Genomic DNA, 26,106 nt, shown 5'->3' on the forward strand with positions numbered 1-26,106 from the left:
CTACAGATATTATTCTCAACTATGGTCATACTGATGCCTATGGGTTGGTGATGAGGAATAAACGTATCCTTTATTAGACATTGAGATGTATGATAAATGTGAATCAGGTGTGTGAGTCTCTTTCTTTCCTCGCTCCTCTCCTTGTCAGACAGCGCTTGGCTGGAGGTGACCTTGGTAGCGCGGAGCAGGCAGAGGTCCTTGCCTGTGTACTCGTCTCTGCCTGCCTGGCTTGGCTGGCTGCAGCCCTTATTGACTGGTGTTAATTGAATGGATGTGGTCTGGAGGACAGGACAGGAAAAATGACAGGTGGATATATAGGGGTGACGTCACAGTAGCAGGGAGTCCGACATGGATATGGGGTCATCTGGAAGCCAAGGGCTGAGCCTGCTCACAAACAACCATAAAAAACACCCCATTTACTTACCTACTGTAAACCTAATAATCTGAACATTATCATAAAGAACGATGCCATTATTCTACCTTATAATTTCACTGGACATGTCCATTGTACTTTCCATATCCCTTTCTCCCACAGTGGGATTGTTTGCAGTGTACTGGAAGGTGTTTCAAAATCTTACTAGATCTCAGCAAATCCTTCCTCGTCTGAGTGAGGGAATAGAAAGGATAGCAGGCTGGTGTGGTCATCCATGTTTGATAGCAGGGGATCCTCTCGTAAGCCTGCCGCAGTCGTCTCATGCCAAGTATATCTTATGTCAAAATATTTTTATTTATTATTGCAATAATAAAGACTTGTCTAAATGATGAGTGACGGTTGGTTGTTACTAAGAACATTATTGGTGACAAGCTCAAAATTAAATTAATTTGGAACCACAACAATCGTTTTTTTAGCAGCTAAATAAAATTAATGTCAGTTCTCCAGTTTGATGCCAGTCATTTCATTTTTTAAGGCTCCCTCTGGCAGCCTAATAAAGAGATATAGATGTTTCAGTTTATTGCTAATTTCTGTCAACATGGATTGGGGGGGACTGTGGATGATCTTCATTTGTTAAGAAGGGGGAGGAGTTAAGTATGTGTAAATACTGTCAGTGATTCTATTTAAACTGACCTGTCGAATACCTACGCAGTATTCATATTATGAACTAGGATAAATATAGATTACATAACTATTATAATAACCATAACCTTTATGCTATTATGCCTCAATACCTACTAACATTTACATTACATTTTAGTCATTTAGCAGACGCTCTTAACCAGAGCGACTTACAGGAGCAATTAGGGTTAAGTGCCTTGCTCAAGGGCACATTAACGTCATTTAGCAGACGCTCTTAGCCAGAGCGACTCACAAATTGGTGCGTTCACCCTATAGCCAGTGGGATAACCACTTTACAATTTGGGGGGGGGGGGGGGGGGGTTAGAAGGAATACTTTATCCTATCCCAGGTATTCCTTAAAGAGGTGGGGTTTCAAATGTCTCCGGAAGGTGGTGAGTGACTCCGCTGTCCTGGCGTCGTGAGGGAGCTTGTTCCACCATTGGGGTGCCAGAGCAGCGAACAGTTTTGACTGGGCTGAGCGGGAGCTGTGCTTCCGCAGAGGAAGGGGAGCCAGCAGGCCAGAGGTGGATGAAACCACCTTGACAATACATACTGCCAATACCATAATAATGCATAGATTATCTCAAACCAAACTAGTATGCCTCAAATTAGATTATTCTAGACAAGTGGGAAACCACCGTCTTTAATTTTTGGCATTTTGACAAACATTCATATTCACCTCTGAACTTGAACACATCTCACAGAGGAGAAAGATTCTGTGGGTCCCCATGAGTGTCCGTGTGCAGGGGTACGAAGGCCTAAGGGATGCAGACGAGGTCAGTGTAAGGGGGTAACGGGCATTAACTGGCCGTGTCCGAATACCCATACTTGTTTAATAGTATGCGACATTTCGAAAATCAAGTATACTTTAAATGCCCGGATGTCATACTCATTTCAGCTTTGACAACCACTGATCATTTACATATGGGGATGCGCTACCGAAATCAACGAATAGTGGGGAAACAACGTAATCGTGCATGACGCATTCTCTATGCGAGAAAGGAATGTGTGGTTTAAATGCCAGTACGTTATACTCATTTTGGCTCTTCATATAGTAGAATTCGATGCACACTTTTCCATAATGCATTGTAAGAGATGGGCTGCGAGTGATAGGCCCTAGTTCTCTTCAAGTAGCCAAACAACAAAACTAGGCTACTTTATTGGGAAGATGCCAAATAGCAAAGCTTCTGCAGTGGTGTTCGAATGTAGGATAAGTGGTATTTGTTCTCAAAATGATCACGAGTATTGTATCGTAGGCTACATCTTTGAAAACAAATACATATATTTTTTTTATTATACCAAATGTGGATTTCTGTTTTCTCATTGAAAAGTGTTTCTTGTTTTCTTGGCCTTCGTCAGAGCTTTTAAACTAAATACTAAACCATCTTTTGATTTCTGAGTTTCAGGAATGTGGCTGCGTTTATTGATGTCATGTTAATCAGGCCTTTTGATTTGAACATATGCATTGTTTTAGTTTTGTAAGCTAGGCTACCTATTTAATTTATGGATCAAGCATTAGCAATCATTCTGATCTCATTCCCGATGATTAGTGCTTTAGTTTATGTTGCTGTCCAGCGGTTCTGAATTTGCGATCCACCCGACTGTCCACGTTTTTCTGTGCAATAGCCTTTTTATAACAGGCATTTGAAAAGTTTTGGTGTGTGTACTAGGCTAATTGATTTAATTTATATATGTTACAGCACTTTGGTTTCACTAATAAAAATGTTGAAATGGCACAAATGATCTGTTTCTGTCTTCAGACCTTTTTAAATAGGATAGATGGGCTATATGGGCTACAGTATAGGTTGAATGTGATAGTCTGCCTATAACCAGCCTGAGTAGGCCTATAACTCCATTCCTATTCCAGTTTAGAGAAATGTATTTAAATTAGAATTAAGCTATTATCAGGCTGGTTAATGCGATACATGTCTGTTGAATTTGGAAAAATCCACCCGCACTAGGCCCCGCCCCACCTACTCAGCCAGTCATAATGCATACTTTTTACAAAACCGGTACATGCTAAAAAGGATGCGACGATGAGTACATAGTATGTAGTTTAAGTACGCTAGTATGGGTATTTGGACACGGCCTCGGTGCACTTCCACCATGGCCTTGTTAACCTCTGACCCGTCAGCACAGAGAGAGGCCTTGTGTCCCTGGAGGACCAGGAGAAGTGTTCTGTTTGACAGGTTAACCTCAAGGCCAAGGCTCCACTCTCCTTCTCTGAACAGAGGTGCTTTTATATCTGTGAGATTCTCTGTATTGGGAATGGCAGGTAGATAGTTCTATAGATCGTTGGAGAGTGATTTCCTAACTTGAGCAGGTTGTTCTGGTCAATCCGGGAGGTTGTACATGAGGTAGGCAATCCTCCCCTTACTCTGTGTCTAGATATATAGACTGTTGATTACAGACTTGAACCCTCTGAGTGTGTATCAACCAGGTGCAGTTACTTATCCTTGTCAGACACAGAGTAATATGCAGGATATGTTCTTTCAGTCGTCTCTGAGTGGCACATGGCTTATTTCTGTCTGTCTGGGTTACAGATAAATTGAATTTCAGGTTGTCTGAGTGGCTGCCCGGTCTGCCTGCTCAGTGACAGACAGACCGACGGCGGTGTTCTTCTCACATTGTTTAAATCCAGACACAGACATCACTTCAGTTTTGATCCCCTTCGTTTTTCCTAGACAACAGATGGACTGTATTTGAAAACTTGTGAATTTGTCATAGGCTCTAACTCACAAGAATGAATTCTGTGAAGTATTACTAATGCAGTGCGGTGTGGTCACACCTGTCTTAGCTTCATGGAAAATAACTAAGTAGATGTATTTTCTTTGTTCTCATATACTGAGCTCACCCTCCATTCTCCCCAGGTGTAGACGCACCCCCCACACCGCCCGCCAAGATGGTGGCCCTGTCGCTGAAGATCTGCATCCGCCAGTGCAACCTGGTGAAGACCATGCAGTTTGAGCCGTCCACAGCCGTCTACGACGCCTGCAGAATCATCAGAGAGAGGGTCCCCGAGGCCCAGATCGGACAAGGTACAGTCACAACACACAGACATACAGGTGAAAGCAAGGGCACCACATGGCTTTCACCTGTCCAGTCATGTCTTAGCACTGATTACCTCAAGGAAGGGAGGATGCACTTTAGAAGAATTCGAATGGTACCTGCCTCTCAAAACCACTTGAAATAAGTGCTTAGAAATGCATAATTCATCCTAATGCTAATGGACACTTCTATTCCTGTTGTCTTCCAGCCTCAGACTACGGTCTGTTCCTTTCTGATGAGGATCCCAGGAAAGGCATCTGGCTGCAGTCAGGAAGAACTCTGGATTATTACATGCTGCGGAACGGGGTAAAAACCTACCTAAAGCATACCTACAGTAACCCCTAGTGATCTGACCAGTCTTATACTGTAGCGAGGGTTCTATACTGTAGCGAGGGTTCTATACTGTAAATGGGGTTCTTTGTAGTTGTTGCCATGGAGAGAGTATGTAAAGTATGAGATGTATGGTGCTGGTGAAAAATGTTGACAGATCACATACTTTAACACACACACGCCACACACTGACACTACTCTTGATTGAAGTCTGTCCGAAAAGATCACACACACCAAACATGTGTTCATAGGATGTGTTTTCCATTGGTGTTTTCTCTCTAAACAAGTGCTGTGTGTTTAAAGCAGGATGAAGTGCCAGGCCTGTTGGAATGACAGAGTATGTAGTTCAGAGGCAAACCATTTTCATATTGCTGTGTGTGAGAAATGAGAGAGTTGTGAGGAAGGAATAGGCAACCGTTAAATTAGATCCCTCTCTCCTTCGACTGGCTAAATGTTTGATCACTCGCTCTCCTTTTCGCCACATTCACAGTTTCTTTTGCTCTCTCTTTCTCTTCTCTCTCTCAGGATATCCTTGAATACAAGAAGAAACAGAGACCATTGAAGATCAAAATGCTGGATGGGGCTGTGAAAACCATCATGGTGGACGACTCCAAAACCGTGGGAGAGCTGCTAGTGACGATATGCAGTAGAATAGGTGAGTGGTCCATTATTTGTAAAAACACCTATCATAGGAAAGCTAGTGGGTTGAGGTTGTCTCAAAGTGATGATGTGCAGTAGAATGTGAGTCTGCTTCCTTTTTACTACACTTAATTCACCTTAACAATTAACCTGGATTACATGATTTGTTTTAACACCTGTCATATGAGAGCCAGTGGTTTGAGGTTGTGTCTGAAAGCGTTTCCCTGTGATTTCAGGCATCACCAACTACGAGGAGTACTCTCTGATCCAGGAGGTGATGGAGGAGAAGAAGGAGGATGGGACGGGCACCCTGAAGAAAGACAGGACTCTGCTCCGAGACGAGAGGAAGATGGAGAAACTCAAAGCCAAGCTTCACACAGACGACGACCGTGAGTTTAGGCCATAGGGTCTCAGTTGAGGCTAAACGTCTCTACATTAACTTTTTAGTCATTTAGCAGAAGCTCTTATCCAGAGCGACTTACAGGAGCAATTGGGGTTAAGTGCCTTGCTCAAGGGCACATCAACATAATTTTCACCTATTTGGCTTGGGGATTCAAACCAGCGACCTTTCGGTTACTGGCCAACGCTCTTAACCACTAGGCTACCTGCCATCTCTACAAATGGCCAATTTAATTTCCCTCAACGTTATTTTTTGATCATTCAACCAAGTTGATAATTTGAGGAAAATGAGCCAAATATGTTTTGAATAAAGTTAGCAGTAGCAGGATTATTTAGTTGTTAGCTAACTTGCATCTGCTATCCTTGAACATATTGCTCTGTCGTCTGTTCTGAAAATACATTTTGATACATCTGCGTGTTTCATAAGAGTTTGGACAGAAGCAGCAACATTGCCGATTTATTGATTTGACAGCCATTTGTGGTTAAGGCATTATTTTAATAGAGATTTGAGTTGGATACTGTATCGCACATCAAATAGTATTTTCCTCCTTTTTCCTGAGCAGAAGTGTCCATTTCCCATCTGCTGTAGGCAATAGACATCTGTCTTGGCCTGCTGTGATGTGTTCAGTCATACAGGCCATGGACAGGGCAGCTCCTCTCCAGCCTCTAGATATTGGCACATCCATCAAACTGATGGGCAGCTTAACACCACTATTGACATTATCACTACCCCCCTTCAGGGGAACACTGACGCCAACATGGATTTGGGTTTAGTGTTTTACAAAATATTGAGTTAACCCTTGGGTTGACTATATTGGAGAGAATTATGTTTAGATTTGTAAGTTTATTGAGAACATTTGAATCTGTGCATTTATGAGTTAATCTCAGTATTGATGTGTGTGTTTTCAGTCAACTGGCTTGACCACAGCAGAACGTTCCGTGAGCAGGGGGTGGAGGAGACAGAAACTCTTCTGCTCAGGAGGAAGTTCTTCTACTCAGACCAGAACGTGGACTCACGAGACCCGGTCCAGCTCAACCTGCTCTACGTCCAGGTCTGACCCTCACTGCGGTCTCTCCTCTCCTACTGTTTTTAACATGTCTCTCATCCTTTCCTCTTCCCTCTCTCCTATTCTTTCTAACTCTCTCTTTTCTTATCTCATCCTTCTCAGTAACTCTCCATCACTCTCCACCACTCTCTCCCTCCCCTCTCCTTACCTCTTTCCTATCTCATGCCCTCTCCTCTGTTCTATTTTCCCTGCATAGTAGTCCGCAATTAAGCTCTTCACCAGAAACGTGCTGTAATGGATGAATTTTGATGGATAGAGAACATCTGTTATTCTCGATTTAGCTGGTCATAATAATAATTGCACACACACACACACACACACACACACACACACACACACACACACACACACACACACACACACACACACAGAGACAGCCAGAGCTGGTGCTTCACACTCTGATGTGCCTCATTATCACCACAGCAATGATTACTGCCTCAAGTTGTGTGTGCACGTATGCATATTTGCCTGCATTTCTAAATCATTTCAGTCAGTGCATTTGCGATGTATTGTATTTTGATGTGTGCAGCTGGCATATTGAATTTGTGTCATTGTCAAGTCATGGTGTGACTGTGACCCAATTCCCTTGTCTGCTGACAGTGTCCTCTTCTTTGTGACATATGGTCCTAGGGGTCCTGCCTGGTCTTTAACACACACCTCTCCTCTGACCTCTGCTCTTCCTCAAAAGGACTAAAGCACCACTTCCATTGCTAGTCATGTTGTGCTGTCTGTGTGTAATTACCTGTTGTTGTAGTGTGTAAATAGCTGTGAGAGATGGTTCAGCCAGATAAAGGATATGGTTCAATTAGCAGGTAAATGAGACTCCGCAGGCTCTCTGTTCTGTGCTCATAGTCTCTGTATGAGATTAGTCTCTATCAGGCTGATGGACTGTACAACATCCATAAAGGGATCAGGGTTCAGATGAGGTCATTAGAGGTACTAGTGTTAGAGACGTCTTTTGTTTTGATGGGTCACCATGGAGGGGGTCAATTCCATCATTTCAGGATGTGAATTGTGTTTCCCATTCAAGAATGTAAAGAAAATGGAATCAGACACTCCATATTACTGGTGATATATTGGGTTTCATTTTCATCTCTTACCATTCAAGAATTGAAACATCCTTGGAGAACTTTGAGTGGCGTCTCTTATGATGGTGATTATATTGAACATGTGTTCATTTATCTGTCTCCCAGGCACGAGATGACATCCTGAATGGTTCTCACCCTGTGTCCTTCGACAAGGCTTGTGAGTTTGCAGGGATTCAGGCTCAGATCCAGTTTGGACCGCACATAGAACACAAACACAAGCCTGGATTCCTGGAGTAAGCATCACTTCCTTCTGAAGACTACTTTAACTTTACATAAGGAGAAGAATGATGGTGATGATGAACAGGGCGATTATGATTTTTATCATGAAGGCGATGCTATTCAATACAATTAAGACATATAGCTGGAAGGAATGAATTATTTCAGGGTACTGATAGAAATGTACTATTTCAGGGTACTGAGAGGAATGTATTATTTCAGGGTACTGATAGGAATGTGTTATTTCAGGGTACTGAGAGGAATGTGTCATTTCAGGGTACTGAGAGGAATGTGTTAGTTCAGGGTACTGATAGGAATGTGTTAGTTCAGGGTACTGATATAAATGTGTTATTTCAGGGTACTGATAGAAATGTGTTATTTGTTTTCATATTACAAATCCCCACCACATGAAATTGGGTTTTGTTGTTGTTTTAAGCCAGCAGACTTTTCATGGTTTTATGTATGAACTCTCAACCTGTACCTACCTTTTAATTTATTTTAGCCTCAAGGAGTTTCTACCTAAAGAATATATCAAGCAGCGAGGGAATGAAAAGAAAATCTTTCAGGTTGGTCCAGTTTGTTTATGAATCTTATATAAGTAGATATTGCCATTTTATCTTCAATTAATTAGCTTGTTCCTGAATTAATTATTTGAACTTTGGGTTCCTATTCTGTTAATAATTCTTAGTCCCATACAACTGCTGATAGTCTAAATAAAATGATAAACTGAGTGGTTCGAGCCCCGAATGTTGATTGGCTGAAAGCCATGGTATATGAGACCGTATACCACGGGTATGACAAAACATTTATTTTGACTGTTCTAATTATGTTTATAACCAGTTTATAATGGCAATAAGGCACCTCTGGGCTTTGTGGTATATGGCCAATATACCACGGCTAAGGGCTGTATCCAGGCACTCCGCGTTGCGTCGTGCGTAAGAACAGCCCTTAGCCGTGGTATGTTGGCCATATACCACACCCCCTCATGCCTTACTGCTTTAATATATTCCTATTCTATTTTCAAACTCACAGGACCACAAGAACTGTGATGAGATGACAGAGATAGAAGCTAAAGTAAAGTACGTGAAACTAGCCAGGTCCCTGAGGACGTACGGAGTGTCTTTCTTCCTGGTGAAGGTAAGAACTTGTGTGCATGTCTGTAGCACTAGCAGGTGTGGAAACGAGTGGTTTACAGCTGAATAACAGCAGCTTTTCATGTTCTTGCAACACCAAGGCCTCCAGTTGGCCTCTTTGATATCAGAGGAATGTCTTCTCTTTGGAGTGAACAAAATCCAATCCCACCTGAGCATTAGGTTTAAGACCAACCAGATGACAGAAATATGCTCATCTGGCTTCTACCAAAGTACACATTTTCTAGCCTGGTCCCAGATCTATTTGTGCTGTCTTGCCAGCAACGACCATAGGAGTTGGCTAGTGCAGTACAAATAAGATCTAGGACCAGGCTAGAAAAACTCTCTGACATCATTATTCAGACTCCAGATCAAAAAGATGGAGTCACACCTTCCTAGTTAAGATATGGCAGAGCAACACAGGGCAGTGTGCTAATGATTTGAATGAATTAGACTGAGGAAATATTGCACATTTCATAGTTTCTGGCACACCCATTAATCTTATGTAGATGTGAGCTAAACATAAGTGTTAGACACGTTTCATACAAATGCTTCATATCAGGATATAGACGTTCAAGTAGAAGTTCAAGCAATACGTAGAAGTGAAGAACAATCAACTTTTTGATTCAAACACATCACACAGAGATTTATGAGAGGGTAATATAAAGACAAAGAAGTCATAGTTGATGGATTAAAACGGCTCTGGTTGAGGTGATAGAACTGTAGTAAAGCAGTGAACACACACTTACTCCCCCCATCACCTCCGCTGTGAGGTTCAGTGTGTTCCTGGAAAGTGACCAACTGTGTGCCTGCAGCCTATGCACTGGAGTATGGCGTAATGATTATTTCCCTGTGAGCAGGGAGAGAGTGCCCACCTGGAGAGTTAACTAGTGGCTTCTGGCTGCTCCTCTGCCAGGCAGGGTCTGTCCTTTTGGCTGCAGCCCCCATAGGGAGATAAGAGGGGCCTATCCTGGTCCCCCTGGTCGTCACCCCTCCAGTTCGCCTGGTCCCCCCGCCCCCCTTGTCGTCACCCCTCCAGTTCCCCTGGTCCCCCTGGTCGTCACCCCTCCAGTTCCCCAGTTCCCCTGGCCCTCACCCCTCCAGTTCCCCTGGCCCTCACCCCCTCCAGTTCCCCTGGCCCTCACCCCCTCCAGTTCCCCTGGCCCTCACCCCCTCCAGTTCCCCTGGTGCCCCCGGCCCTCATCCCTCCAGTTCCCCTGGTCCCCCCAGCCCCCTGGCGCTCACCCCTCCAGAGCCCATAGAGACCCACTCCGCCAGCAAGGCGGCGTAGAGCAACTCTTAAACACTCCTCACCTCTGTCCCTGTGTCACTCCCAATCAACTCTCCCTCTCTCCCTCTGATCAGTCAGAAAAGCCACATGAGATAGAGAGAGAGAAGGACGCTATTTCTATTTTAGGAAAGTGTGAGCGTAAGGCAGTCCATGATGCTTGATGGATTAGACATATTAAGGACTATCTTAACCGTTCATGTGAATACGAAGTTTAAGTAGCTTTTGGTTGCTTATTTCGCTCTGTTCTCTAATGAAGCTTTGTTGCTTTTTATTTTCCATTGTTTTCCATTGACTGTTTGTACTTGTATTAGAAGATGAATAGTATGAATGAGTTGTGTATTTTGCACTGTTCTCTAATGAATGGTAGTTGTTGCTTATTCTCCCATCGTTCCCCAATAAGGTTTTGTTGCTTAATATTTCCCATTGTTCTCTCATGGCTGTTTATAGGAGAAGATGAAGAGTAAGAATAAGCTGGTCCCCAGGCTGTTGGGGATAACCAAAGAGTCCGTGATGAGGGTGGAGGAGAAGACGAAGGACGTGGTGCAGGAGTGGCCCCTCACCACCGTGAAGAGATGGGCCGCCTCGCCCAAGAGCTTCACCCTGGTGAGAGCCGCAGTGTGTGTGTGTGTTCGTGTCTGTGTGTCTGGTAAGACCCCCTTCCTCAGTGCTGCCGCCTCTACTTCCTGTAGTCCACTACAAGACTGACAGGACTATAGTGTGCCGTACCTGTATACAGTACACTCAGCTTTGAGAAAAACAATCCATTTATATCCTTATATTTCAACTTTTCAAACAGACTTCCTTTTTGCGTCAATGGGCCAATCTGCTTGTTAATAAACTGTCCACAGTGACCTCTTGTATATTTTATACGCAAACACCAATCATTATCTGCCCTCTATCATGTATATCCTTTGTGCTCTATTCTTAGGTAGATTACACTTAGATAGGCTCTGAGTAAAGAAAATGTATATCTGAATGTTTCTCATCTCATAAACAATTAGTATAAAGACTCTTCTCTTCATTCATTCAATTGTTCAACTTAATTTATTGAACAAACCCCCTTTGTCTTGCCTGCCAATGACTGCCCTTTGTGACTTTACTAAGAGTCAGTGAGTAAAGAAATACTTAATCTAGAATATCTCTTTTTGTAGACATCCTCTCTATGTTGATACAGTTGAGGAATGTTCCCTCTGTGACTGTGTCCCTAATGGCACTCTATTCCCTTTAAAGTGCACTACTTTTGACCAGATAGAATAGGGTGCCATTTGCTATGCAGCCTCTGTGCATTGATACTGAGGAAGCTATTGAAGTTAAGCTGTGCCTTTTGGTGAATGCTTTGAAATATATTCATACAATTTTATTCAACCAATCATGCATATTCCTTTGTTGGGATGCTTTCATCCATTTTCAAACACCTGCTGGCAGGGTCAGATCAGTTTCATATTCTAAAAGATGACGTCCAGAAATATGACTAAAAAATATAGCAGGATACTCTATGAAATGTCTCCTGATATTTAGCATCCAAAGTGATTTTCTTCTTTCGCCATACAGTTTCTTCCATACAAATTGTGCCTTATGCGGCTCTAACTGTAATTGGTTTAAGCTGACTGTTGCTACAGCCTGCTAGCAGTTTGACGTCTAGGCTCCAGCAGCACAATGTCTGCCGTCTGTTATAACTAACTTATTCCATACGTTCACATTAATCCCCACACACTGAGCCAAGTCCTCTATATAAACAAATGACAAGCAAGAGCCACTGCAGTGGTTGGGATCTTGCTGTTAATATTATTCCACTAAGAAATGCTGTGTACAGTTTGGTATTAGCTGGAGCATTTGTCATGAGGCCTCTGTGTGTATTAGTCCAGTATGAAATGCAGCATTTGACGTTGCTGGCCTGTGTTTGACTGTTGTAGGATTTGGTATGAAGCACTGTGTGTTACCCTCTGGTAGGAATGTGCAGGATTTGGTATAAGGCTCTGTTTGTCTGTTGTAGGCTTTTGTATTAGTCCAATATAAAATGCTATATTAGGATTTTGGGGAGGACCAGGAGAGTTACTACTCAGTCCAGACAACTGTCCAGTATGAAATGCAGCATGTACATGTAGTATGAAGCTCTCTGTGTTTGCCTGTCTGCTGTAGGATTTTGGGGAGTACCAGGAGAGTTACTACTCAGTCCAGACCACTGAGGGAGAACAAATCTCTCAGCTCATTGCTGGATACATCGACATCATCCTCAAAAAGGTGAGTGTGGAAAACCCTTTCCCATCGTAGCTTGATTATTGTTCCTTCAAGCCGGATTACAACCAGTGACTTATTAAAGTGAGGAACACTGCTTCTAGAAAACATCAATGCTCCCATGCATGTCCAAATAGTTATGTCTAAACTTATCTGGCAATCACAATATGTGTACACATAGATGTATGTTGGCTTTTAGAGATAGAATAGCCATTCATTGTCAACTTTGATCTAAATGTCACTTTGTGAATTTCTCTCTTTCTCTCTGTCTCTGTAGAAGCAAAGTAAAGACCGTTTTGGTTTAGAAGGAGATGAAGAATCCACCATGCTGGAAGAATCGGTCTCCCCAAAGAAGTATGTGAACTGTTATATAAATCCTATAAACTCAGTAACATACAATAGCAGTCTCCTACAGACCAGGGTTGTGTTCATTAGGTCATGCAACAGAAAACATTTGAGTGTTTATTATTGGAGAAGTCCAGGTAGTCTCTCCTGTTTTTGTCTGTTTTCTTCCATTTGGTGGCTAATGAAGCCAACATGGCATCAGTCCCATTTTATGTTCCAGCTACAATGTATATATCTCATAAATACATCTTACTGTCCACATGAACACTTCCCCTCAGTGGATAGTATTGTCCCTTAGAGAAACTCCAACAGAGGAAGTTAATCCTTTCTCTTTTTCTCTGTTCTCTCCGTCCGGATAAACAACATTTTTATCTGGACATCCCTAATTACACGTGTATTAGTCCCTTTATCTACATAGAGCTGTCGTTAAATAACGTAAGCTGTTTTCCTGTCTAGTCTCAATTGATGTTTCCTTTCCTGTACTGAGGGAATATTGGCCTTGGTTGTTTCCCAAATGGCTCCATATTCAGTGCACTACTTTTGACCAGAGCCCTATGTGCCCTGATCAAAAGTAGCACACTAATTAGGGAATAGGGTGCCATTTGGGATGCAGCCCTTGTGTTGTTCCCCTATCTGGGCCAGTCAGTGTGGAGGGTAGCATAGAGGGCCTAAGGCAAAACACAAGCATTAATACTGCAAACTCACAGGAAACCAAACCTGGAAGGCTTCATCTGAAGAATAACAAAAGAGTCTTGTTCCTGGTAGAACACAATGAGGGTTTGATGTCGGCCGGGGTTCCTGTTAGCACCACATGCGCACACACACATGCACTCTCTCACACACTCGGAGTCTGGCAAACAATCCTTCGATAGTTGGGCCACCTGTGGATGGGAAAGGAGAAGCTCTCTCTGCTATGAGATAATTATGTGATAAATATTGAGTAAGTATCACAGATGCGTTTTTTATAAAATCATACGTAGTTGATTAATGTTGAATTTATTGTGTCCGTTTATCTCCAGGTCGACGATACTGCAGCAGCAGTTTAACCGTGTGGGTCGTGTGGAGCATGGCTCTGTGGCTCTACCAGGGGTGATCAGGTCTGGCTCTATAGGGACCGAGTCTCTCAGCATGGGCACCATGCCTTCTGCACAGCAACAGGTCACCATGGGACAGATGCACCGAGGACACATGCCACCACTGGTGAGAGCAGGAATGCAATGTTACATGTTCTCACACACACACACTTTCTATTTCTCCCCTCTTCATTCTGTATTTCTCTCTGTTTCTCTCTCCACCTCTCTTTCTCTCTTTCTCGCTCGCTCGCTCTCTCTCTCTGTCTGTCTCTCGCTCTGTCTGTCTCTCGCTCTGTCTGTCTCTCGCTCTGTCTGTCTCTCGCTCTGTCTGTCTCTCGCTCTGTCGCTCTGTCTCTCGCTCTGTCTCTCGCTCTGTCTGTCGCTCTGTCGCTCTCTCTGTCTCTCGCTCTGTCTCTCGCTCTGTCTCTCGCTCTGTCTCTCGCTCTGTCTCTCGCTCTGTCTCTCGCTCTGTCTCTCGCTCTGTCTCTCGATCTGTCTCTCGATCTGTCTCTCGCTCTGTCTCTCGCTCTCTCTCTCTCTGTCTCACTCACTCACTCACACACACACGACACAATAGCATTTTCAGTAGTGTATGTTACTGTAGGCTATATGTAAAAACTAAAAAAAAGTGTTCAATCAATTTTATTCAGGAAGTGCATTCGTTACAACTACAGTACCAGTCAACAGTTTGGACACACCTACTCATTCCAGGGTTTTTCTTTATTTTTACTATTTTCTACATTGTAGAATAATAGTGAAGACATCAAAACTATGAAATAACACATATGGAATCATGTAGTAACCAAAAAAGTGTTAAACAAATCAAAATATATTTTATATTTAGATTCTTCAAAGTAGCCACCCTTTGCCTTGATGACAGCTTTGCACACTCTTGGCATTCTCTCAACCAGCTTCACCTGGAATGCTTTTCCAACAGTCTTGAAGGAGTTCCCACATATGCTGAGCACTTGTTGGCGGCTTTTCAAGACTGTTGAAAAAGCATTCCAGGTGAAGCTGGTTGAGAGAATGCCAAGAGTGTGCGAAGCTGTCATCAAGGCAAAGGGTGGCTATTTGAAAAATCTCAAATATATTTTGATTTGTTTAACACTTTTTTGGTTACTACATGATTGCATATGTGTTTTTTCATAGTTTTAATGTCTTCACTATTATTCTACAATGTAGAAAATAGTAAAAATAAAGAAAAACCCTTGAATGAGTAGGTGTGTCCAAACGTTTGACTGGTACTGTGTGTATATATATATATTATCTCTCTATACGTGTTTAGTAGATATTGATCATGTGTCTGTGTGTTTATTCTGTCTCTCCAGAGCTCGGCACAGCAGGCCCTGATGGGGACCATCAACACCAGTATGCAGGCAGTACAGCAGGCGCAGGCTGATCTGGGAGAGGTGGACAACCTGCCTCCTCTGGGACAGGACATGGTGTGGACACACAGACACACACACACACACACACACACTTGTCTCCACTGGGACAGGACATGGTGAGGGGGACATACAGCATACTGACCGTCACACACGGACAAGCACACACAGCACTCAGACAATTTCATGCCCTATTAACGTCTGATTAAGGTGTTAATACTCTTAAAGCTTCATATACAAATCATTACATTTTATATTGTAATTTTCAGACGTTTGTGATGTTTATGATTAATGGTATGTTTAATGTATGTACATAACACTACTTAAAAGAAATATAACTACGTCTATGCTTACCTTAGTGCTCACCTTAGTATTCTGCCCTCAATGCTGTTCTCCCTGCTTCAGCTCCTAGATCATCATCCATCCTTCAGCTCCCATCCTGACTTTCGGATGTTTTAATTGTTCTTATTTACTTGAATGTGCTGTGTACTGCAATTCAGCTTTTAGCTGCCAAGTACGACATTCATGTAATAATTATAATAAACCAGTACCATCTCTCCTCCAGGCGTCCAAGGTGTGGATCCAGAACAAGGTGGATGAGTCCAAACATGAAATCCACTCCCAGGTGGACGCCATCACTGCAGGAACGGCCTCTGTGGTCAACCTCACCGCTGGTACGTGGCTTTGGGATGACTCAGGAAAATGACATACTGTTCAATGGAAGAGCTAAATATTCCAGTGCTGTTGAAGTGACAGTTAAAAGGTTTTGAGCTTAGATTTTTACAAGCAGTTTTTTTCTTAATTTTTATGTCTTGTGGTTTGAAATTATTCACACTTTACATTTTTCAAGTTAAGGATCTGGTTTTCATCAAGTGTAAATCTACAGTAATGGTGAACTGTTCCCCATTGTGATGTGTACTAGTGCGCCAAGCGAGCTGGCAGTATTCTTCATATCATTGGTTTGGTGCCATGCTGAACCCAGCCAAGGGGACAATCCGTGCTTCAACCATCTGTTTCAATAAAAGGGGACTTCCCTGCGTCCACTAGCGATCAGAGAAGAGTGCTGATATAGGATCAGTTTGGCCTTTTAGACCATCGTATATTGAATAAGATGACATGGACCGGGGGTCCTGATCCTGGATCAGCGCTCTGAGATGCTTTATACGGACCCTGACCCTTTTCCCCTTTTATCTAAACCTCTGGTCATTTCCACCAGCAGTCTCATGTCTAAACAGAATGATCTAATGTGACATGCTGAATTGACTGGCTATCTGAGTGTAACGTGGCTAAATGTTTGTTGTGACACATACTGGGCACACTGCACTGCACCCTGTAAGGTACCCAGAGGACAGGCCAGAAGGGCTTGAGATGGTTAACTGGGCTCTCTTTATCTCTCTAGCTCGGTCTCTCGTTTTAATTCTCCTTCTCTATGCTCTCTGCCTCTTTCCATCCCCACTCTCTCCTTCCCTTTCACTTACTATACTCTCTATTCCCTTTCTCTCTCTCTTCCCCTCCCCTCCTTCCTCCCTCCCTCTTAAAGGCGACCCGACGGACACAGACTACACTGCAGTGGGCTGTGCAATCACCACCATCTCCTCCAACCTGACGGAGATGTCTAGGGGTGTGAAGCTACTGGCTGCCCTTATAGAGGACGACACGGGCGGGAGCAATGACCTGATGGGTGCCGCTAGGAACCTGGCTGGGGCCGTCTCTGACCTGCTCAAGGCTGTGGAGCCTGCCTCTGGAGAGGTGAGACAGGGCTGGAGGAGGCAGATAACTTGCCTCAACTCTGTTCCAGGAGAGCCTAGAGTGTTTCCGGGCTTTGTTCCAGCCTAGTGCAAAGCTAGCACACTTGAAACAAAAGCCTGCAGATTGGCCTACTGCTTCAATGTTATAGACTTACTTGGACCTCTCATTAAGTTCCATTGTCCCTGATATAAGGCATTTTATTTTCTCTTTAACAGAACAAACATCACATAGTTTACCTTTTCACAGTTTAATTGCCTATAAAGAGAGGGTAACAGAAAGCTGTAGAGTGCATTAGGTTTGGCCTCTGATTGATTGGAAGTGTTTATACTGTACTTAGCGCTAATGCACCACTGGCCTCAATAATACAAACTGAGCTCCTACTATATTCATATGGTGGCACTCCTCCCAGTTACAAGGCTTAATTTGATTAATATTTCCCTTTTTTAGAGAGTGTGTGTGTGTGTGTATCATGTGTTGGCTGTCTATTGTATTCCTGCCCTCATGTCAGAACAGAGACAGGTGGCCAGAGACAGACAGCCAGGCAGAACCATAACAAAAGATGGCCATTTTAACTATTTAGCCTTCCTTTGCTACTGTGTGTTCTGTTCATGTTGAACAAAAAAAAAGCCTGGTGAGGATATTTCTGTTGTGAATGATTCATCACTGCCATGTTGAATAATGGATTTCACATAGACCGGCACCTGAAGGCCCAGTTATTTATGCTCACAATGTTCTCTTCAAGGCCAGTTGGGATTATAATTTTTTGGGGAGATTCTGTCTTGACAATTTGGAAATGCACTGATGCTGATTCAGAAATACAGTAGATCATCTAAGGTAGTCTGGTGTGTGGACTTTCTGGGGTTAAGAGTAGATGCTGTGCCAACTGTAATTTAGTTCACCACCTAGACCCCAGGTGGGATAACCTTTGTGCCATAGCTGTACTCTGTGTCTTCCTGTTCCCTCAGCCCCGTCAGACAGTGCTGACTGCAGCAGGCAGTATAGGCCAGGCCAGTGGGGACCTGCTGCGTCAGATAGGAGAGAACGAGACAGACGAGAGGTTCCAGGTAAGAGTCTGTTTATTCTCATTTATTCTCATTACAACATGTTTCACATGTGATTCAAACTCAGTACATTTAGAGTGATTTATTCTGCAGTTGCTGAAAATCACATTTTCACACCCCATCTGAATTTCAAGCGTGACCTTTGCTTATTAAGAGGGATGGACATGAATAGTGGTGATGGTGATTTCAGGAGGTGCTGATGAACCTGGCCAAGGCGGTGGCCAACGCGGCAGCCATGATGGTGCTGAAGGCTAAGAATGTGGCGCAGGTGGCAGACGACACGGTCCTACAGAACAGAGTCATCGCTGCTGCCACACAGTGTGCCCTCTCCACCTCCCAGCTGGTCGCCTGTGCCAAGGTACAACACTGTAGACCTTTCACACACTCACTGACATTTCATCATGATAAGAATGATGTTAGAAGGTTAAAGTTTTGTGGTAGTGCTACAGTGGAAATTCAATAACATGTCGTTTTGATTCTTCCACTTCAATAGCCCCAGGTAAGGTGAAGTGAAAACACTTACTTCAATAATATTCACATAGATGTTCAACAGAAGAGTTTTGAACCTTGTATTATTTGTTTACTTCATTGGGATTGGACAGTGTTTCATGCCCTGGAAATATTTGCTGCCTTAATTGATCCCCTACTGTGCACAGTACTTGCTTCTCCTTAGTTAGCATGCCCGTACTCCTGCCTCAACCCATAACTGCATTAACCCATTACCCATAAGCACTCCTCTCTCTCTTTATATTTCCTCTCTCTGCATTGCAGGGTGCAAACAGAGCCTTGTGCTAGCTTTGTCTTTTCTTTCTTTCTCTCTTTCTTCATCATGTCTTTCTTTTATCTTTCTCCCACTCGTTATCTCTCACCCATCTCTCCCCCATGTACTCGCTCTTTTCCTCCTTGTCGCTCTTTTAACACATTCACTCATTTTTCTCCATCAACCCCTCCTCTCCAGGTGGTGACTCTCACCATCAGTGCTCTGGTGTGCCAGGAGCAGCTGATCTCGCTCTTCCTCTACTTCTCTAACTCTCTATATCCCTCTATCTCTCTCATACACTCATTTTCTCCATCTGTCCCTCCAGGTGGTGAGTCCCACCATCAGCTCCCCAGTGTGCCAGGGGCAGCTGATTGAGGCAGGGAAGCTGGTGGACCGCTCAGTGGAGGGCTGTGTCCAGGCCTGTCTGTCTTCCACAGTCGACGGGGAGCTGCTGAAGCAGGTGTGCAGAGTTGGAGTCAACTCCATTTCAATTCAGTACAATTTTCTCATATAGAGGCATTGAGGAACATTGGAATGGGATTGTCAGTGTACTTCCTGAATTGACTGAAAGTTGAATTGAAACTGAATTGAGACCCACCCTGCAGGTGAGTGCTGCAGCCAGTGTGGTCGGTCAGGCCCTGGGGGACCTGCTGGACCACGTACGCCAGTACGACTCCCACGGCGAGCCCATTGGACGCTACGACCAGGCCACCGACACCATCATGACCGTCACAGAGAGCATCTTCAGCTCCATGGGAGACGCAGGTGGGTATTCCCTAGTAGTGGTAGTGATGAAGTAGCTAAATAGAACTGTGAAATTAAATGCCTATAAAGCTTGATTTAATTGTTTAAATTGATGAATGATGTTTGTTAATATTTAGATTTAGAGCCTCTTGTTGTATAGCAAGTTAAATCTCTGCCAGCTACTCTAAGGAACCTCATTCTGTACTGTACTGTAGTGTAGCCAACCAGTTGAAGAATGCTGGCTTTCACCAAACAGCAAATATGTGGGTTCATGTCACACCTGACATAAACCTCAGTTGAGAATAAAAATGGATTGGAAAAATACTCATTCTCTCTCCCAGGAGAGTGTTGGCAGATTCGCTTGAGTTCTCGAAGCTGGCAGCCAGATGCCTGTAGTCTAAAGCCATGTGTTCTTTAATAGAGAACCCATCTCTCTTCTCCTTGGACTAGCAGGATTTAGTCATAGCCTAACTTTGTCTGTTTCTCTCTCTCTCTGTCTCTCTCTCTCTCTCTCGCTGTCTCTCTCTCGGTCTCTCTCTCTCGGTATGTCTTTAGCTGTCTGTCGCTCTCTCTCTCTCTCTCTCTCTCTCTCTCTCTCGGTATCTCACTCACTCACTCACTCACACACACACCCTCTGTCTCACACACACACACCTCCGTCTCTCTCTCTCTCTCTCTCGGTATCTCTCTCATTCACTCACTCACTCACTCACACACACACACCCTCTGTCTCACACACACACACACCTCTGTCTCTCTCTCTCTCTCTCACACTCACACACACACACACACCTCCCTCTATCACACACACAGAATCTCTCTCGCTCTCTCTCTCTCAATTCAATTTCAATTTAAGGGGCTTTATTGGCATGGGAAACGTATGTTAACATTGCCAAAGAAAGTGAAGTAGATGGTAAACAAAAGTGAAATAAACAATAAATATTAACAGTAAACATTACACTCAAAAGAATAGACATTTCAAATGTCATATTATGTGTATATATATATATATATATATATATATATATATATATATATAGTGTTGTAACAATTTGCAAATAGTTAAAGTACAAATGGGAAAATAAATAAACATAAATATGGGTTGTATTTACAATTGTGTTTGTTCTTCACTGGTTGCCCTTTTCTTGTGGAAACAGGTCACAAATCTTGCAGCTGTGAAGGCACACTGTGGTTTTTCACCCAGTAGATAAGGGAGTTTATCAAAATTGGGTTTGTTTTCGAATTCTTTGTGGATCGCTGTAATCTGAGAGAAATATGTGTCTCTAATATGGTCATACATTTGGCAGGAGGTTAGGAAGTGCAGCTCAGTTTCCATCTCATTTTGTGGGCAGTGTGCACATAGCCTGTCTTCTCTTGAGAGCCAGGTCTGCCTACGGCGGCCTTTCTCAATAGCAAGGCTATGCTCACTGAGTCTGTACATAGTCAAAGCTTTCCTTAAGTTTTGGTCAGTCACAGTGGTCAGGTATTCTGCCACTGTGTACTCTCTGTTTAGGGCCAAATAGCATTCTAGTTTGCTCAGTTTTTTTGTTCTTTCCAATGTGTCAAGTAATTCTCTTTTTGTTTTCTCATGATTTGGTTGGGTCTAATTGTGTTGTTGTTGTTGTTGTTGTTGTTGTCCTGGGGCTCTGTGGGGTCTGTTTGTGTTTGTGAACAGACCAGCTTACTTAGGGGACTCTTCTCCAAGTTCATCTCTCTGTAGGTGATGGCTTTGTTGTGGAAGGTTTGGGAATCGTTTCCTTTTAAGTTGTTATAGAATTTAACGGCTCTTTTCTGGATTTTGACAATTAGCGGGTATTGGCCTAATTCTGCTCTGTATGCATTATTTGGTGTTTTACGTTGTACAACTCTCTCTCACACACACACACCTGCCTCTCTCTCTCACACACACACACACCTCCCTCCCTCTCACACACACACACACACACACACACATCTCGCTCTCTCTCTCACACATATTTTTTTTTATTTCACCTTTATTTAACCAGGTAAGCCAGTTGAGAACAAGTTCTCATTTACAACTGCGACCTCGCCAAGATAAAGCAGTGCAATAAAAACAACACAGAGTTACATATGGGGTAAACAAAACATAAAGTCCAAAATACAACAGAAAATATATATACAGTGTGTGCGAATGTAGTAAATTATGGAGGTAAGGCAATAAATAGGCCATAGTGCAAAATAGTTATAATTTCGTATTAACACTGGAATGATAGATGTGCAAAAGATGATGTGCAAATAGAGATACTGGGGTGCAAATTAGCAAAATAAATAACAATATGGGGATGAGGTAGTTGGATGGGCTAATTACAGAAGGGCTGTGTACAGGTGCAGTGATCGGTAAGCTGCTCTGACACCTAAAGTTAGTATCTCCACCCCCTCTCTTTCTCTTTCTGCCTCCCCCTTTACTTCTCCCCATCCCCCTCTTTCCCCCGTCTCTCCTCTGTCTCCCCCTCTCAGGAGAGATGGTTCGTCAGGCCAGGGTTCTGGCTCAGGCCACCTCTGACCTGGTGAATGCCATGCGGTCAGATGCTGAGGTGGAGGTGGATGTTGACAACTCTAAGAAGCTACTTGCTGCAGCTAAACTACTGGCAGACGCCACAGCCAGGATGGTGGAAGCTGCTAAGGTACATAATGGCTTATTGACTGTGCTGAGCTTTCGGTCAACAACAACCTTTGTCAGAACCGGTCTGATGAAGGTCGTTGTTCACTAAAAGCGTAGAACATTAAGCACTGAAACTTGCATCTGATCAAGTGTGCAGAGATCTCTTTTCATTTCTTTTGTAGAAAGGGGTTAGAGCACATGTCAAACTGATTGATGAATTAAGGTCACTAATTAGTAAGGAACTCCCCTCACCTGGTTGTCTAGGTCTTAATTGAAAGGAAAAAACAAAAACCTGCAGACACTAGGCCCTCCATGGAATGCGTTTGACTCCCCCTAGGAATGCATAGATACTCCATTATGTATGTACTAAAGGAGTTGTCCAAACGGAAGGTTAGTAAAGTAGGTTGTACTAAAGTAGGATCTTACTGATTCGTCCTCTACACAACTAGAGCAGTGAAATTCCTCAAACTTCCTTCCAAGAACCGATGATCTGTCCTGTCAATAGTTTTTCCCATCCTGTACACACAAAGTGACATTTTCGTTGCCTTCCTGGATGTGCTGGGGCAAAGAGGACCCGGCTGGAGTCCCTAGAGAGAGACGTCTGTTTATGAATCCCAGAATGTCTCAGTCAGAGCCGTGTATGGCAGCAGCAGGATGTCCCGTGTTGTCCCTCAGATCACCATGTTCCCATGAAGTGACCTCATCACTAATGAACCCCCAGTGACATCTGGGGTACCACTGATTGTACCGCTGTGACCAGCTATGGTGGACTTCACATTTAAACACTACCCAGAGACCAAGAGACTGAGTAGTTCTCACTGAATGGAGGAGGACAGGGATCACAATGGGGTCTGAAGGAATTTGGCTATTTGTCGCTATGTCGTGCTTTCTCTAAAAATAGCCTTTCCCAGTGAAAAACTACAGGTTGTAATTCGCAGAGCTGCCAGTGTATGTTTGATATCACATGGTTATCCAAATGGGGTTGTATTGCATTTGATTACATTCATTCAAACCAGAGCAGAATAGAACATGTTGGCTTAGTTGCTTTTTCCACAGTGCTATTTTGGTGCTTCCTGGTTAAGTCAAGTTAAATATCAGTCTACTTTTATTCAGGCAGTCCACTTGATTCTTCATCTGCTCCTCAGCCTTGCAGACAATAATTAATGTCCCTGCCAACATGAATGCTAAATGGGGCCATAGCTTACAGCTGGTTAGATGCTTTTGATTCCACATGAATCACATTATAGCAGCTATCTTTATCACTATCAATGGAGGATTAGACCTTTGCCCAGCCATGGTTTCCTTGGTAACTGTCTTAAAGGGGACTGTATTTAGCGCTATAACACTACCCCTAGTTGCGTTGGGCAAGTAACCAAAAGGTGAAAAATCTGTCGATCTTCCCTTGAGCAAGGCACTTAACCTTAATTGCTCCAGGGTCACGTCAACAATGGCTGATCCCTGGCTGTGACCCCACTCTCTGAGGGGGGATATGCAAAAAAACAAAACATCAATCAATTATATGATACTAATATAAGCATAATATAATTGATTGATTGAGGTTAGAGAAGGTTTTGCTGAGGCATGGAGAGAAAGGGTTGTGTCAGTAGTGGTGAGTCCACAGTAGGGTTAGAAGAGAGGGCAGCTCTTTCTTTGGCTTTCTCTCAAAGCTGAGAAATCTGGACATAAGCCATGTGGTTTCATTTCAGACACTACTCTGTTTCATTTCCAATCCCTGTTATTATTAGAATACGATTGGTTTTCCCTTCAGTGACAATTTCCGCTCACACATAAGTGGTAAGTGACAGTTAACCTGGTGTACAGGAAGCAGTGACTAGTCCCAATAATAGATTGTACTGGGCTGGCTAACATGACACACTGTTATGAAAAAACAGTTTTCCTTTTCCACTTCAACAGTCAATCACATTATTCCTCTCCTACTCTTGAGGAATTAGTAGTGTAATGTCTCTACACATTAGTCTGGGCTTATTATAAACATCACGTTGGGGCCGTGGGTGGTATGTTTTCAGCCTGTTTGTGTGTGTTGTGAGATATAAGATGGCTGCTGTACTGTAGAGGGTTACATTCAGCAGCAGGTGAGGGAAGCGCCTGGCTGCTTAATTAACTAAATGGCATGGAGGCTTAGGTTCTAGCTGCTCTCCATTCTCTCAACATAACAATAGGACGCAGAGAGGCTCTTAGGGATATTGGTTTGTGTGAACTGAACCCAGTGACATACAATCAGAGACAGCTGGAGAGAGGGAGAGTAAGAGAAGGAGAGAAAGAGGGAGGTAAAGAGAGAGAGAGAAAGGGATAGAGAGCTGGAGCCAGAGGAGGAGGTAATGAAGAGGAATCTTGACGTTTCCTCATCAACAAGATGTTGATGGATAGACAAAGAAGAGCTGCTGTCATTACAAACGGACATGATTACAGTTGGACTCTAGCAATTGCCCTGGATGCATTTCCATCTGTTCCAGTTTAATGATGGATGAGGTGTCTTTCTTTGTCTCTCTGTGTCTGTATGTCTGTCTGTGTATGTGTCTCTCGGGGGTGTGTGTGTGTGTGTGTAAAAACAGGGTGCAGCGGCATACCCAGAAAACGAGGACCAGCAGCAGAGACTGAGGGAGGCGGCTGAGGGGTTACGCGTGGCCACCAACGCTGCAGCTCAGAACGCCATCAAGAAGAAGCTCATTAACAGGCTAGAGGTCAGTTGGATTGGGCTGGGCAGAGCCATTTATGTACAGTATAGCTATGGGTGGCTAGGCGAATTTGGTGCCAAGATGGCGTCCCGTTAATGGCTTTTCAAAACTCTGTATATGGCTCTGGGGCTGAGTAAGCAGGCACATCCACTTGCTTCTCCTCATCATAGCTCTTGCTCTACATTGTCAATCACATGGAAACATCAGGCTTTGAGTGAAAGTCTAGAAATAGTATTTTATATGCTGTATTTTTGGGGGCTTTACGTTATCTGCCACAATATTGAAATGTGTAGAGGTGATTACATTACTAGAGCTATTAATATCCAGTGTCATAACTTCTGTTGATGTAAACCATGCAAGAACAGTTGGATATACAGTACAGGACATTATTGAGTGTGTTTGGAGTGCTACAGTCTGCGCTCTGTACATTCAACTGATCTAGAAACTTCCTTTCCCTTCCTGTTTACATTCTGAGAAGTGATTGTAGGTTTTCCTTCATATGGAAGTAGAGACCATGCAGTATCTTGCTTAGATCGTCTTGCTACTATCCACAGAAATCTAAAAGGAGCATTTTACATATGACTGTTGAACGCAGAATGAGGGAGAGCTCAGTTTGTTGTTTTGGAAAGTTTCGTGTTTTGAAAGTGCATTAAAACGTTTATTAGTATCTAGCTACCTGAGTTTGGATCCTGAGACGCAGTTGGCATCAGTTGCTGGGACTGCTACTCTCTGTCCAGTGATCCTGCCGACCAAGGCCGGTTCTGAGGAGCTATTTGGCATAGCTGCTAGCTAGCTGCCTATCAAGCTAGCAGGGTATTCTTGAGGGCTTGAACGCAGGCTGTGGCTGGGACAGCGGATTGTTCCGGGCTTGTGGCTGTATAGATCCCTGCTGTTTGTTGCTGTTTCCACTCTTCCCTGCGACCTGCCCTGTCTGGAACTGCAGGAGTAACAGTGTAACCTACGTTGCTAGCTACCATGACAAAGACCAAAGCCGGCGGGAGTACCATTTGAGGACAGTGGTGTCTCAACTTACACACATCTCTGACACACACACTTACCCCACCAGACGTGCCACCAGGGGTCTTTTCACAGTCCCCAAATCCAGAACCAATTCAAGAAAGCGTACAGTATTATATAGAGCCATTATTGCATAGAACTGCATTCCATCTCATA

At 43.5% G+C, this 26,106-nt stretch overlaps 1 protein-coding gene across 1 annotated transcript in view; it reads left to right on the forward strand.

Moving 5' to 3' along the window:
• LOC311111668 (talin-2) overlaps positions 1–26,106 on the forward strand; it is a 115,650-nt gene that overhangs the window by 56,375 nt on the left and 33,169 nt on the right. The window contains exons 3-23 of the mRNA XM_084154457.1: positions 3,925–4,092; positions 4,311–4,408; positions 4,958–5,087; positions 5,308–5,460; positions 6,380–6,522; positions 7,731–7,858; positions 8,344–8,407; positions 8,874–8,978; positions 10,710–10,865; positions 12,402–12,503; positions 12,775–12,851; positions 13,862–14,042; positions 15,244–15,357; positions 15,866–15,974; positions 16,841–17,049; positions 18,015–18,113; positions 18,301–18,468; positions 19,196–19,330; positions 19,476–19,635; positions 22,093–22,259; positions 24,811–24,939. Of these exons, the coding sequence (XP_084010583.1) occupies positions 3,957–4,092; positions 4,311–4,408; positions 4,958–5,087; positions 5,308–5,460; positions 6,380–6,522; positions 7,731–7,858; positions 8,344–8,407; positions 8,874–8,978; positions 10,710–10,865; positions 12,402–12,503; positions 12,775–12,851; positions 13,862–14,042; positions 15,244–15,357; positions 15,866–15,974; positions 16,841–17,049; positions 18,015–18,113; positions 18,301–18,468; positions 19,196–19,330; positions 19,476–19,635; positions 22,093–22,259; positions 24,811–24,939 (2,763 nt within the window). The 5' untranslated portion in view covers positions 3,925–3,956. The remainder of the gene's footprint in view (positions 1–3,924; positions 4,093–4,310; positions 4,409–4,957; positions 5,088–5,307; positions 5,461–6,379; positions 6,523–7,730; positions 7,859–8,343; positions 8,408–8,873; positions 8,979–10,709; positions 10,866–12,401; positions 12,504–12,774; positions 12,852–13,861; positions 14,043–15,243; positions 15,358–15,865; positions 15,975–16,840; positions 17,050–18,014; positions 18,114–18,300; positions 18,469–19,195; positions 19,331–19,475; positions 19,636–22,092; positions 22,260–24,810; positions 24,940–26,106) is intronic.

This window comes from Coregonus lavaretus (genome assembly GCF_964263955.1).
Source record: "Coregonus lavaretus genome assembly, chromosome: 37".
NCBI lineage: Eukaryota > Metazoa > Chordata > Actinopteri > Salmoniformes > Salmonidae > Coregonus > Coregonus lavaretus.